This window comes from Pithys albifrons, chromosome 5 (assembly GCF_047495875.1).
Source record: "Pithys albifrons albifrons isolate INPA30051 chromosome 5, PitAlb_v1, whole genome shotgun sequence".
NCBI lineage: Eukaryota > Metazoa > Chordata > Aves > Passeriformes > Thamnophilidae > Pithys > Pithys albifrons.
The window spans coordinates 49,315,086-49,330,941 of NC_092462.1; the positions used below are offsets into that span (position 1 = coordinate 49,315,086).

The window sequence follows — 15,856 nt, forward strand, 5'->3', positions numbered from 1 at the left end:
CTGCTGCTCAGAAAATCCCTCTGGAGCTCCACCTGTTAGACTGCATTCAGAAAGGTAGTGGTGCAAACTGACTTTATCCACACTGTTATTTTTTAAAGCAAACATTATAAGCTCTCTGAAAATTAGTAAGAATGTCAAAGCTGCCAAGTTTACTTACACAAAGCCTCGGAAACTACTGAGGTTGTTGTTAGGACTTTCACACTCTATTCTACTGGAAAATTCTTCTGGATCAATTTCAGAGACCTAAAACCACAGGAATAAAAAAACTAGAGAACTCAGACAAAATGTGACAGAACTTGAAAACATCATAAATTCCTAAGTTCAGATATTACTATCCCACAATATAGCTTTGAAACTACAGGTTGCTGGTGTGGTGTTGTTGATGGTCTCCTACACAGCATCAATCAGACTTACAAATCATAGAAGGACTTCCTACTAAATATCAAACCCTGGCAAGTATCAGTTTAATTGCTGATATTTTGAGAATGCCGGAGAGGAGAAAATGGGTGGAAAAGTGAAGAAACAAAAACTGAAACCAATAAGAACATCTGAAAGGAAAAGATTTGCCACAGGTTTTTTCCCTTATATGGGTAAAAAAACGAAGAGGCACTGTCTTCTCTGCAAGCAGAATTCCTTGTACACAGACATTTTTTCCCAATACCATGACCAGGATGCTATCTGTGCCAACACACAGAAAGAGGTAGAACTTTGTAATGATGTTTTGAGACTTACAAGTACCAAAGGAAGGGCTGTTATTAAAGACCAGAAGTACATACTGCAAATGAAGAGCAGGTGAGCTCTTCAGTGAAAAGACAAGCCAAACAAATATCCTGTTAATATGAATGAAACCTGACAAGAAGTAAGAGAAAAGCCAAAAGGCCTTATCTTTGGAATTACCTGCTATTGCTCTTTAATTTCCATTAATGGCATATTACTATGTCTCTAACCTCCAGTACAAGAAACTAGCCCCTGGTATAACTGAGTCATTTCCAAGCCAAGTACCTGCCACTAACTCTTTGCTAAGTCATTTGTTCTACAGTTTAAAAAAACAAAACTAAATAACAAATTTAAGGTTTCAAACTCCAACGTATAATTCTCTAATTCGCAGGTGTTACTGAATACATCTGCTGCATAATGACAACTTTCTGAGAAAGCTGTATTACCACAACTGGGTGACTTCACACTGGCAGAATAGCAACTGTGAGATTAAAACACAACCCTGTAAGTAGAACTTGAAACTCAGAAACAGTCTGTTGCTACGGATAACACTGAGTCCTTGCTGTTGTTTTCAGCACGCTGTTTCAGCAGCAGAAGTCAGTACCAGGTCTGCTGAAGACTACAGAATGACTGGATTCTTTGATCTTTTGATATTGTCTTCTTTGTGACAGCCTCCAGCATTTTGGCTGCTAAGTATAATATTGGAGTATTGTGTAGAAGTAACAATACATTTGAAATAGAAAAAAAAACAGTGAAAGAGAAGATAATATCTGCTCTTCTCTTCAGCTCTTTATACAGCACAGAAGTCCCTTCTAAATAACTCAAGTTTGTCACCCACAGCATGATAAAAAAGCAAACATGATTTCTTGACACTTCTGAATAGTTAATTTCACTGACTTGCATTACTTCTAATAGATTTATCTTTCTCAGGGTTATGTGAATACAAAGATTTGCTCCAAAACAACTCAACCAACAAATTAGAAATGTTACCTACTAACTTCATTTTCAGATGCAGATTGCTGAGCTACCATGAATTAAGTAATGTAGAGGGCTGAGTTGATTGGGTTTTTTAGGTTGACCATCCATGTCAACTTTCTTACATGACTAGAAACACACAATTATCACCTGCTCTGAACATCCTCTCACCACGTGTCTCTGCTTCAGATTGGTTTCTCCGTCAAGGCCTGCTGTTTCAATGTAACAGATCCCATCCAAGTCACTGGAATATAACAACACCATGTCAGCAGGAATGATTTCATTACGTGAAAGCCGGACGAAGTCCCCAACATTGATATTTTTCCAGCATTTATCTATGTACTTCTTCTCCTTCCTGAAAGACATAGAATAACAATGACTTTGTACAAATGCATAAACTGAAAGCTCAGACAAACATACTCTAACTAGAAAATGTCTCAAATAACTTTTTAAGCTTCTAAGTCATTAAAAATCCCTGATAAGATAGTGTATTCAGCTCAAGCTGAATTTAATTAAAAAGAATAAGCTCTAGAGTTCAGGCATTTTTCTGAGAATTACATTCAAGACACCCTCCAAGAATTATTTTAGCTCTGTTTAAAATTCAATGCACCTGCTTCCTGTATTTGCATCATTCCAAGAAAGGAAACAGTGCTTTCAAGATTTCTCTTTGGGTCTTCATTTTTTCTTGCAATTATGCAACCAAGAACAGCTAATCTTTTTCCCTTCTAATAAAGGCCTTTCAAAAATGTTTGCCTCTCAAAATAATGAACATCTACCAGTAAGCAAGAAATATTCAGCAACAACTTCACTAATGCTCTGAATATAAATACCTGTATCTGCAGATTTTTAATGCTTTTTTCATTAATTTTGAATGTAAGGTTCAAGGCCAAGTTGGATGGGGCTTTGAGCAAACTGGTTTAGTGGAAGGTGTCCCTGCCCATAGCAGAGTGAGTGGAACCCTTTCAACCATGCTATGATTCTGTGAAGATCCCAAGACTTTGTAATACTCAGTGAAGTCAATAAAAGCTCAGGCCTATCAGCATGGAGTTGAAATTCTTTATTTGTATGAAATATCCAGAAACAAAGTAAATAAATTTGAACTGTTTTCAGCTTTCCATTTACAGCTGCTGTTCTGTCCCCTGCTGAGATGAAGAATCTTTCTTTTATGTATAACCACAGCAGTTCATCACAAACACAATCAGGTTTAGAGCAGTGAAAAGGATGCAGGGTAAAAAGCAATAAAGAGTGCCTGAGAAGTTACCCAGAGGCACACAGCGGTAGGCTAATGCAATGTGGGTGGATGAAACACACCTACAGAGTGGCTGCTGCGAGGACTGCACAGGTCTGGGATGCACTTAGGAAAGCAAACACTTGTCTTCCCTAATAGCCCAATTTCTTACTTGTTTCAAGCTCAAATTTTCATAGGTTGAATAGAATGCTTCTGGTAAAGCTATTATATATATATATGTGTTTGCCAACACGATCTGTTTGCTTTTCCTTTGTGATACAAAATTATAGTCCACACTTTTACAGCTATGAGCTAAAGATTCCATTTTCTAACTACCACATTATATTTAATGGTTATATAGTACCAGACTCCAAATATGCTGCATGGGCTAATTAAGAGGTTATGTCTAGACTATAGAGTTTAGGGTTTAGCATAAACCTAGACTTGCACATTAAGATTTTAGCAAAGTTTATTTTCAGTCTATTGCCTTCACTAGGAAAAGGTGTGTCTTTATGAAAAGAGGAAGTTTTAAATGTGGTTTGGTACTACAGCAACTACTGTATGTTTTTTGTTAAAGTGTAGAACTGGCAATGACTCCTCTCCTACAGGTGCTTTTTGTGATGGCTGCTACAACACATTAAAAGTGATGTTTTCCAAAATACTTGTTTCCCTACATGGAAACAGAGCATGTGATAAAGAAAAAGTGTTCACTCTACTTCCTTTACTTCTGTATTTTACATGCTCAGAATATCCTTTTATGACAGGTATAAAAGAAAAACAATTACGTGGGCAGCACTGACATACACTAAAAGACTTTTTTGTCAGTTAATTTAGAATATGATGAGTTTGCATTCCTACCTTCTTCTTACTCAGGCATAATAACTGCCTGTCAGCAAACCTCTTGCCACTAGCAGACTCCACTCCTGACTTGCCCCCACAGTCCTGCACCGTGGAACGAATGCTAACATTTGTACCAAACTGTGATGCACTCAAATAGAAAATTATCACATTTTGTTTGCCAAATGATATTACATTATCAATACATGATACCATTAATGAGTGATAAACCAGCAACCTTTGAATTTCCATGGTGCTTACAGCCAGTATAGAGGAATTACAAAATACACCTTTTAAAACAAATGCTATGTATAGCAATGCTTATCTAGTCAAAGTACCTAGGTTAGCACAGCACAACTCATGCAAGAAACACACTTGCCTCAAAGCCTAATTTTTTTCAGTAAATTTTACACTAATTTGATACCCATTTAGCAAAACTAGTGATCAAGAGTAAACTAGTCCCTGAGTGACCTGCTCTCAACAGTTCTGCTCTGAGCAGGGGATTTAGACTAGATGATCTCCGGAGGCCTTTTTCAACTTATTTTATGATTCTATGAATATTCAGAAAGTAAATAAAACAAATTATCAACAACTTTTCACATAATAGTTATAAGCAGTAACAATAAACCACAAAGACTGTAGTCTCTTACCTGCTATATACTTTGGTTAGTAAGTTGTTTATCCGTTTATCCATTTTGTACCTTGAGTAATCTTCCAGACCATCTTTCACTGCAATAATTGACAGAACCCCTATCAGAGGCAGCATTGTAATTTCCTTTTGGAAAGCTTCCACCAGAGGAACCCAATTTAGGACAACTAGAAATAGGAAATACAAATTGGCAACTCTGAAACAAAGAGAAACATATGAGTCAGCTGTACTAGCAGTGATCTTTATTTCCCCACTCCATGTTATACAGACATTTAAGTTAGCAGCGATTTATTTTTTCTTCACCTCAATTTAAGAATTAAGTACCCAGAACTCTGTTTTCACTCTCCAGCCAACAGATTACTTAGATGCCCTACTGCTTAATACATGACCAGATAATGCAGAAACCAAGAATTTTTCTGTATTTTCAAAACTGTCCTCTAGGCACATGTTTTCTAGTGAGGAACTGGTGAACTTGCATTCTCTCAAATTTCCAAATCTTTTAAACTCATTTTATCATCTCTTAAGAGGAAATGACATGTTTTAAAAAACAAGCCATCCCGCAAGCTCCCTGGATAACTTTAAAAATCAGCATTCCTCCAAGCAGAAGGAAGATGAAAAGAACTGGCAAGAGAGATACACATGAAGGAAAGGGAAAAAGATATTTACAGGAAATTAGCTGAAAATCCTACCACAGACTGGTGTGTGGCAGTGTTCCAAGAGCAAGGAACAGTTCTATTGCCCAAAGAACCGAATAACTTAAGGAGAAAAGGACTAGTCCAACACTGATGATATTTAAGAAATTTTGGCCAAATAATACCTATCTTTTCAGAGGTGGTAGAAAGAATAATTTTTCAATATAAAGTAACACACAACATTTAAATAAAAAGATTCCACTTCAGAAGAATGACCGCAACCAAAAAGGAGTTCATTACCTGTGAAACTGTTCAAATAAATTCCGTGGTAAAAAATTCAATAAAGTATACTTAGTAGTCCGTATTTTGTTGTTCATGTACAGTTTTGATACTTTTTCATACTCTTCTTTAAAATGTCCCAAACAGGGTATCACAATCCTATGTTTGCCAGTAGATTTGGATGATTGATGGCACCTGCTGCTTGAATTGCTGCTGCTGCTTTCCCTGCCCTCTGCTGATAGCAGTCTCTGCCAACGGTATCGGGCCCAGCGGATGGGATCTGCCATTGTACCTGGAATGCTTGATAATCCCAGGAGCGTCCTCTATCTAGAAACGTTTTAAAAGACAGTAAGTTACATAACAACTCTGTAAAGGCTATTCAACTAAAAAGTCAGAGTTACAGTTTTGAAAAGCCCAGGAAAAGATATTTTCATATTTTGACTAAGGAAAACCAAACCAGACAGTTAATAGGTTACGTGAGGCCAGGAACTTTTGCCTCAAAGCTTGAATTTATCTGAATTTCATCCATCCTTTCTGGATCCTAGGGTTTGCTTGCTCTGTTTAAAATGCACTATTGTTTTTAAATAGCAGCCTGCTTACTAGTTTCTCATACTATAGTATGAAAAAAGCACACAAGCTGCTAATCTGCAGAGAACAGCATTTTGAAATAAATCCTCATCTCAGACATTGCAGCCCATGCTGATGGTTAACAAACTATTAAACTCAGAAGTCAACAATCTAGCAATATGAATCTGAGAACTGAAATGGAGTGAGGAATTGCCAGTGAAAGGCATTAAATAACCGTCATGAACAAAAAACCTTTTCTGTTGAATTAGAAAGTGGTTTGAGAATTTTTAACAACTGACCGAGGATGAATAAACTGCATGCCAATGCTTCTCTATCCACCTGGCGAAGCTCTAGTGTTCTACCCAGGAATTTGTTTTCCTAAATAAAGCTGAAGTTCATAGCTATAGGTGACACTCACTTTTATCAAATCACTCAATGCAGTCAGAAAAGGCTTCTTAGACATACAAATCATGCTTTGAGTAGAAGCTCAAAATTACCAGTTTTTATAATGAAGCTTTTTACAATTTAGGAGTTTTTACAACTAATTGTTGCTACATTTCTTTAACTACTTCTTCCATAGAATAGCTCATCATATATTTGTCTAAAACTATAAATTACATGAGCCCCAAATCATCAGTACTTCTTGCTGCAGATTACCTTTCTTCCAGCTGGTATCTTAGTAGTTGTATACATTTTAGCAAAATTTTTTACTAAATCATCTTTCTAAATTCCCACAAAAAAGCTGCCTCTAAAACTTGCTGGATCTTCCAAATGAAATCTCCTTACAATAGACCCTATGCAGTCATCAAACTAACCCTGCTTTTAGCTTCGATCAATTCAAACTTCTGTTCACTGTGGTACTTCTTTCTCTGCCATTGACAAATGTCACTCCGTCCTGCTCAAATTCCTCCAAAATATTCCTTATAAAAGTAATTTTCCAACCTACTGAACTGACTATTTTTTCCAAACTATCTTCTCTTGCATATGCTTCCTCATTTATTCTTTTTTCCCTTACAATTGAAGAAAGCTTGAAACACAGGCACAGTGTCCTCAGTAGGTCCTCTAACAATGAGGTAGCATTCATATCTACATCAAAATGCATTCTGTTCTTAAAAAGAAAACTCTCCAAACTTTCCTAAAAACCTTAGCCCTCTGCATGACTACCCTTCAAGCTAGAAAGCTTTTCCCTAATGTCTATCTGGCCTCTTCCTCTCATCCAATTAAGATGGTATATTTTTGTCCTAACCCTGTTAGATATGGATAGTTAGTGACTGTTACAATCTCAATGTCTCAGAAAACTGTTACCACATACATGGAAATCATGTTCCTCTTTAGAAACCACAATCTGCACATAAAGGACAGAAAAACAAGCCTCTCCATATAGCATTTCCTCTCAGCATCCCCTGGCAGTACCCCACTGTTACTCCAAGGCCCTTCTGCAGCACTCCCCCAGGCAATGTAAGGGACCAGTCTGAGAAAGAGCCTTTCTGGTTTTCTCAGTCCTAAACCTTGTGGTCCCAGTAACCATCAGACTAACAAATGCTGCGTGGGAGGGCAGCTATGTCTGAGACTTCTGAGAAGAGCAAGAAGGAGGTTGTGAAGATTTTCGAAAATATATGGCATCCTCTTTTTTTTCACAGAATGTGGCATCTTTTATCTTTGCTTCCTCTAACCCTACTGCCTGAGAGACAGTTCCCAGAGGTTACTATCCCATTTTAGTCAGGGGCAATCTTTCCTCCAGAAACGGAAACTCTGACATCTAGAAGCAGCTACTTCACACCAATTAACTATTTTTAATGTGTGGGTGCTATATAGTCATACATATGAACACTAATCTGTACACACATGAAAGAGATGCTTCAAATCATTTACACTGAGTCTGATAACAAGTCTGAAGCTTGAAAGGTAGCCAAGTCTTCAAAAATATTTAGGGACTGTAGAACATGATGCTAGTAGAGTACATACATGGCTATGCAAAGCTCTTCAATACACCTAGAGGTCTCAAGAAACAAACTAACACAGACCCATCTACACAAGTCAAGACTGAATCAAAGAACAAAGTATTGAAAATTAAAGACAACTTGCTGGAAAGAGGTACAAATGTCGGCAGTTCAACCATTAAAACCCCTCCAAACTTCTGGATTTTGGAAGACATCATTTTGAGGAAATAACACTTCTGAACTGTCTCTGCTGTGACAAATCAGTAATTTCACAAACACATTTTATGCAGTGAGGGACCTCGTTAAATAAACGTTTGCTTTAATTAAAAATGTGCTGGATTATCAGAGAGACTTTAACATGATTTCTTCTGTTAAATTTATCAGACTCTGAAGCTTCCATCTTTAGTATGAATCATACGGGGTTTGTCAACCAATCACACTTTTGCGCGAAACAGTAACTCTTTGCCCGTAATTTCACATATTTCTACATACTGTTACAATGTGCAACGTCCTTGTTCAAGACTTAAGGAAGTAAAGCTGCAAATTTTTGCAAGATGCCACAAGTCAGGTATTTGAGAAGAGGTTAGATTTGTAGTGAAAATCCTGTTTGTCTTCATAAGATCAAGCAAATAAACACCTACTACTGATGAAGAAGAAGTAAAAGTAAAGGAACGCTTTCTCAAACTCCCTGGGCTAATGCAAATGCAAAAGTTTTAAACAGCAGATCCTGCTCATTCAGTGAAAATTACACAGGCAAAATTAACCTATATAGCTAAAATACAACTGAAAAATTTCAAAATCTTCTAAATTGTAGGTCTTTTTGGTTCTCATAATTTATTATCTTTTATAGCATTTGATACCAAGTGACAACTACTTTAAAGAAAACCCAAAACAAAACATGGGGGTGAGGGGCACAGCAGAGGGGAAGGGTACTGGATATTTTAACATGACAGCATGTTAAGATGGAATTCCTCACCACTGGATCTGGAGCTAAAGGTTTAAACTCCATTTGCAGTGTTGCTGAACAGCAGTCACTCCTCACCACATACACATCCCTGACTCCTGACACAGCTCCAACACGTCTGCCCCACCCTTACTCATCCTTCTTCAGAGAAGCAGAGCTTAAAAAAGAACAGGAAACATCACATTCAGTTGTGTGCACTGCATATTTCAGACAGCATTTCCAGTATTTAAACATAACAACTTTTAATAAAACTCTGAACACTGTATGGACCAGAAATGACTAACATGAACCTACCACACTGGAAACATTGTATGAGAAACAACAAGTAATCTTTTATGAATCAGACAATTAACCAACATCTCGGGGAAAAAACTAGGCCTCATAGTCTGACTCACCTGGGATTTGAATGAGCATCACCATTTTAAAATAGGATTTATGAGATTTCAAACTTAGAAATCTCTTTGGCATTTTTTAATTCTTTTGAGTAATTTTATTTTTCTTCCTCATTAAATTTGGTTCATAAAGTAATGAACACCTTTTCTTTGATCAAAAGGAGTTTCATCAACTTCATGTTAGATATTATCAAGGATTAAGTTGCCAAAGATTAAATAAAAGCTCTTTTCAACAATTTTTCTAAGAAATGCCCTCTCTTAAGACTACTTCGCCCTCCTGTCATGTTATTTTCATAGTAAATTTTCAAGTTCACCAGCTAATGTGAATTCAAAGTAGTAATACAAAACAGAAGATATTTCTTTAAACACTGGCAAATGATCCAGAAGATGAGTTACTTTGAAGCATTATTTTTAGAAGTGTATTTAAAAAAAAAAAGTTTATGTTTAAAAAAACTAAGAATAATTGTCACTTGTTCAAAAACAGGAAGCTTAAATGATCACATACTAAATTTTGAGGACAGTGTCACACAAGTAACGCTGTCCTCATTTTCATGCTATACACTCAAGTGAACGCTACTTAATCTTGCTAAATGGCAAGAACTGATATACAGGTAATCCAGGTATGTCTTACACTCAAAAAGGGAAGGTTTTGTAGCAAGCTTACTAATATCACATGATAATGATGGAATGTGGAAGGGAATCACCTGACACTGGACGTGTTCGCTTTCTCTCAACACCAGTTCCTGCATGTACTCCGATTCCTTCCTCTTCTTACAAAGCACATTGAGATATGAAAAACTGTAAGGACTAGATATGGTTAGCATGAAATCATTGGCTGTCATATCTTTGTTAAAGTAAGACACAGCAGTGTCATTTTTACCACAGGACAGATCAACACTATACAATACCCACGTTTAACCATCCTGTATCATAATAAAAACAGCCTTTGAGAAACCTCTGGTAGTGGTAATGCTGAGGAAACCCCTGCTTTTAAATGGTCTGTGCCCTGAAAGAAGGGCCTTTCATCATAAAGCCCAGTATAAGCATCCTCTTGGATGTGTATTTCATGTCCACAAGTCCTTTTGCTTTCCAATTACTTGCCTTTTCATTTTCTCCTGTAAATTCTGTCAGCTTTCAGTTCTGTGAAGTACTACCTGCATATCTGCATGCACACCTTTGCTCCCGGCTTTCCTGCAGGGAGACCAAGCTGAGACTAAAAGTTCCTTTGTTCCAGTTTTATTATTGGTAGCCTTTAGCAATCACTGACCTCTACCATACTAGATAATTTCTTAAGATTGTCAGCAAAACAGACATGTAGATAATTTAGTCTATGTTTATGCTCTGGAACTGCACCTCACTATTATGTTGTGGTCATCTGGTCATAAGTCACGTGAAGTGCCTCACCATTTACTCCGGCTTCCCCTGACCACTTCCTCCTTCTGACACCATCCTTCTCTTTTGCTGATTTCCAAATAGGTAGTCCTCATTCTTTTTCAGAAAATTCTTTGTTAAATACACTTGGTGAATGACACATTTGACAAGAATGTTCCTCAAACCATTGGCACATACATGTTTATGTGTGTTTCTATTCTGTTCCCTCTCAGGCAGTGTGCAATAGGCCTTCTATGTCATCTGGGCTGGCTTCCAGTATTAAGTAATAAACTGATTCTTGGCAAACAGAAATGCAATCAATAAAATTGCATTATCTTACCTGAAAAATGTCTACAGCAGCCAATATGAAAGCCAATCAGACACCTCCCAATCAACATCCCTTTTCTTTGCTCTCCACCTGACTATTCAGGATGTTCTGCAGCTCTGAAGTTCTGGTGACCAGGGAAGACTAAAAATGATAATCTAGATGATTGCTGTGGCACTATTTTGCCATGAACACCTACCTATAAAGCCTAATTTAGCATGGGCAACACTGAACACCTGCAAGCCTCAAAATTCCTTGGATTTTGGAAGTTTTTTAGTTGTATGTTAAGTCAGCCATCAACAGCTCTTCACAACTAAAAAACAATCGGCAGGATGCATAAAAACCCAGCAAGTGCCAAGGCCCAGACACAAGGTACATCACAAGATAATAGAATAGTAAACCATACATGCAGTAGTATTGGTTCATGTGCTACAGTGTGGGAGCACTACATAAAAGCAGAAAATCTCCTTCACCTTGGGTAAAATTATTTAGAATGCCAATCAGATCTTGTATCTTACAACCACACCATACACAAACAAGATTCAGATGAACCATGTATTTCCGCTACAGGTAACCAGCTCCAAAACAGAACTGAAGACTGCTGGAAAGTGATCATTTGAGCAAATATTTTACATCCTTTCCTCCATTCATGAGAAAAGTTCTGCTTTACATGTTCTCATGTGCCACACTGGACTCAGAACTATAAACCAAAACCTTCCAAGTTAAGTCTCAGTCTTTTGTGACCGTCTTTCCACACAAGTATCTTTAGCTTATGGTCACACGGCATTTAACCACTATAGATGCTTTGGTATGTGTGAAATTCACATTAAATTCACACTAAGGTGTGGGTCACATTAAGAATTTATACTGGTGTTCACATGATGCGGAAGGATGTGATTTTTTGTAGCAGTGGGCACTCCCTATGCTACCATAAAGAGTTTTAAAGGAAACTAATCCATATTGGCAGTATTACTGTTTTTAACAATTTTGATTTATTTAGATGACCAAAACTCAGTTGTATAGATGAGGTCTAGGGTACTCACGGAAATTTACACTTAAAGTACCTGTTACAGCAAAAAACTGTCCTTGAATTCCTAAAATCCTAGATTAGCTCTCTGGCTAGTTGTTTATTATTATTATTATTATTGTTTTCCAAGATACTACATTGTCATCTATTCAAGAGTTCCAGAAACTCCGAAGGTATCCACTGAGGTTTTCAGGTCTAACACTCTACGGTTAGTGAATTTTTGACAAAACCTACTCTAGGATAACCTCAGGAATACAATTAGGTATTTGTCACAGAGAAATAAAATGTGCCTACTGCCTGGGGATATTTTGAGAGAAATAACCCGTGAATCCACTTTAACCACTAGAGAGTTTCTGCAAGACTACAAAACATGAATCTTGAGATGGTATTTCAGGCCTGAAAGTGAGAATTGACGTACAGCAATCCAGGGCTCAACTATAGATGCCTATCTTTTAAAGTTTTATTAATAAAAATGAAGCCAAACTATATAGAAGCCTAAAAAAATGCAAGTGGTTAAGAATGCTCAAATTCTGACCCTAGTGACCCAAAACTATGTAAGACACTACAAAAACAGTGCTGTGAGTAGCTGAACTGATTTAAGAGTTACCACTGAATGGAACTGCTCTTACTTCTACCTCCTGCTCCAAGCTTTGTCTCCTCCTTGATAAGCGATCTAGTACTTACTGAACCTGGTTCTCTCTGATCTGCAAGACCTTTTACTAACTCAAAGACAATAACATTACTGGATTTCCCAATCCATTGTTAGATACAGCTGTGAAAGTACTCATGTTGGCACAAGCAAGGTGGGACAGGAATGGCAGATTAGAACGAGTATCTTTGAGTATTTACGCAGAGCGCTTGGTCCTGATTTTAGTCCAGTTTTCATTAGAAATACGTATCAGCTCTAGCTGTTGCCTTTGAACTTCAGTACTGGCAGGTAACAAAATAATGTGATCCTTGCCTGTTAGTTCTACCTTTTGCTCCTGTAGACAGTGACACCCACAGACTGACTGTAAAGATTCGGTCTAAATCAATGGCTTCAGACCAGCTTCCTGGGCACAAGAAAGAGTTCAGTGATTTAAGTTCCACTTTGACCTTAGGCAAATCATTTAGTGCCTCTCTGCTGCAAACCACCACTTACAAAAAGAGGAATAATGACAATTTTGTTATCTCTTAGTGATATGAAGACAAATATGTTTTTAAATGAGAGGTTGCTCAAACCTATGGTCATTGGTGAGCCATGAATACCCTGTAAGTATTGCTTTAGTATTAAAGGAATAGTAATTTTGATATTAAAAGTACATTTTTCTTCAGTAGCTCTGTTTCTGACAAGAGCTTTGGTTTTTCTTTCCCATCTTCGCGAATATTTTTTCCTCCCTGAGCCCAGTGATCACTCCTGCGGTGCCATCCTGTGAATATCGGTGTGCTCCCTGCACCGCTCCGCACTTTCCTGAAGCTTCAGGACCTTCCCTATGACTTACATGGACTTAAACCTACATCCTTACCATAAATCTGTAAAGCAGTGAAACGCTTACACCTCAGTCACCAACACGAACTATTAAAACAAAGGCTTTTGTGTCTGAAGTCAAAGTCTTCGTTACCTTTTCGTTCTGGTCTGCTTCCAGAGTAGCTCAATCGAGATTAACATATGAAGGGGAGTCTCGTGGCTCAGAGGACATTTAAAAGCATGAAAGCACGAATCGTGCTTTCCCAGCGCGCCCCGGCGGCCGCGGTGCCACATCCTGGGGCCACATCCCCGGCGCCTGCAAAGGCAGAAGGGACCTCTCCCTCCGCGACTGCCGCTTCCACGTTTCCCCCGCCAGGTCTCGGCCCAGAAGCCCAGCACCGGTGTCCTCCCACGCCACCACCCTCGCACCGACCCTAGCCAGGCTTACCCGCGACCCCGCGCACATCCCCGCGGAATGGCCGCGCCCGATGCTCCCGCCCCGCCCGGTCCGGCACCGCCCCTTCCCCACCCCTCATGGCCCGGCCCGGCCCTCCAGCCCCGGCCCGGCCCCTCCAGCCCCGGTCCGGTCCCGCACGGCCCGCCCCTCCAGCCCTGGCCGCTACCGCCGCTTCGCCTCTAGCCCGCTCTGCCCCGAGAGCCACCAAGGCGGGATGCCCTTTCCGAAGCGGCTCCTCCGCACGCCCCCCGGCGCCGCGTGGAGGCGGCAGAGCTCGGCTCGTTGCCATAGGGCCCATGGCGCTCGCCCACCCAAAGGTTAGGTATTGGTAAAAGTCTGGTTTGTTGTTTTTGTTTTTTTTTTTTCCTTTGAGGCCTCAGCAGGTGGAGGCTGTGGCAGGAGCGTGGCATCGACAGAACCTGACGCGCTTGAGAGCTTGTCAGGGAAATTGATGTTCTTAATCTTTTGCTATGACACTGAAGGTAGCTTGGCCTGTCTTAACATCAAGTTTTCTAGGCACAAGGCTAATCAAGGATAGCAAACGCTTGTTTTCTAGGAAGTGAGCCTCTGGCTATTGGCAAACTGTCCAAATTGTCTTAAACAAATCATTGCCATCAGGAACCTCAGTGAGTTGTTTCATCAATAGTCCTTTTAAGTCCTGCATTGTTCTTTTTGCTCTTATTGCCTTCCAGGGCATACTTGAAGGCTCCTCTTACAGTGAAATCACATGACCCTTTCCAAGAGAGTGAGAGGATTCCTGCTTCAAGACCATCTTCTGCTGAAAAAGGAAGAAGAAAAAATAAAACCAAAAAACCAGGAACAGTTAATTGCAGATCCCTTGGTCCCTGCTGAAGTAGACTGGGGTTACCAGTACCTGTCCAGCATCAACAATGAATCCCAACAGCTGAGAGGGCTGTGCAGAGCAGTGTAGTTGGTTATGCTCTCCTTCCCATGTCCATGGTATTTTCCTCTTGTCCTGCATTTTAGCATGCCCTGCACCCCTGACCACACACTGAAATATTTTGGGTATGCTTTAGTGAACAGCAGTTGCTGATCTGTTCTTTGAAGTGCCCATGTTGCTAGCAGGAATTTAAAAACTTACTGGCATGTCAGATGGAGTAAAAGTACGTCTACATGAAGGAACGCCATAACTGCCGTCTTGAAATTATGCAGGTTTATTCTTCTTGGCAGGAAAAGATACGGAGTTCTGTTTCCCTGCAGGAACCACCACCTGGCTCAGGTGCTGTAGAAAAGAGGAAACAACTCCGGGGCAGGCAGAGCAAGCTGCTGCAAGACACAAGGTAGTAGAACAGTTGGAGAGCTCTTTGTTTGCTTCAAACCCTCTATCTGTTCATGACTGTGATAGCTCTGCAAGTACAAGCATGAACAGCTCATCCTGCTGTGCTCCTATGGCACTGTTTGGGACACAGGAAAAAATTTTCAGTGTAGTGACATACTATGATACACATTCTAGTTTAAGTATCTTTGAAGATGTGGTAGCATATTAATAATAATTTATAGCCAGAAAGGGAATTGATTATTACCCAGTAATTTGTTTTTCATGTTTTTCTTCTCTAGCTCTACATGTAGTAAACCCAGAGATTTCACAAAAACCCCCTTGAATTTTAAATTACATTCAATTATTGTTTACCAGATCATTGCCTAAATTATGTGTTTAGAGTCCTAACCAATGTTGAATGTGCAAATTAATGCTGTCTATTCTGCGTATCACTAAGGCAGTTCCTTAGTACAAGACGCTCAGATACTACAGAATCCTCATATATATTTCCTGGCAGGACCCCTGTCAGGAAATCCTGACAGAAGGACAGGTACACAATGAACGAAACAGCTGTTTATCTGCTCTAGTCTGTGTGTGGTTAAGTCCTTTATTTACCATACACTGTCTAAATCTCTGTTAGTTTATTGATTCCTCATGAGGAGATTGCATATGCCACTGGAGTAAGCATTTTATAAATAGTCATGAATTTTCCTAATTGCTTCCTGCAAGACAAGAAGGTGTTATCCTTCCACGTTACAAATAAAAACCTG

General features: G+C 39.1%; 1 protein-coding gene across 3 annotated transcripts in view; it reads right to left on the reverse strand.

Annotated features, from left to right (window-relative positions):
* Positions 1–13,855, reverse strand: part of ATP10D (ATPase phospholipid transporting 10D (putative)) — a 38,035-nt gene extending 24,180 nt beyond the window's left edge. For all 3 annotated transcript variants that reach the window (XM_071556543.1, XM_071556541.1, XM_071556544.1), the window contains exons 1-5: positions 13,799–13,855; positions 5,339–5,644; positions 4,408–4,602; positions 1,843–2,047; positions 158–243 (exon numbers count right to left, since the gene is read on the reverse strand). In XM_071556543.1, the coding sequence (XP_071412644.1) occupies positions 158–243; positions 1,843–2,047; positions 4,408–4,602; positions 5,339–5,604 (752 nt within the window). In that variant the 5' untranslated portion in view covers positions 5,605–5,644; positions 13,799–13,855. The remainder of the gene's footprint in view (positions 1–157; positions 244–1,842; positions 2,048–4,407; positions 4,603–5,338; positions 5,645–13,798) is intronic.
* Between the last annotated feature and the right edge of the window lie 2,001 nt (positions 13,856–15,856).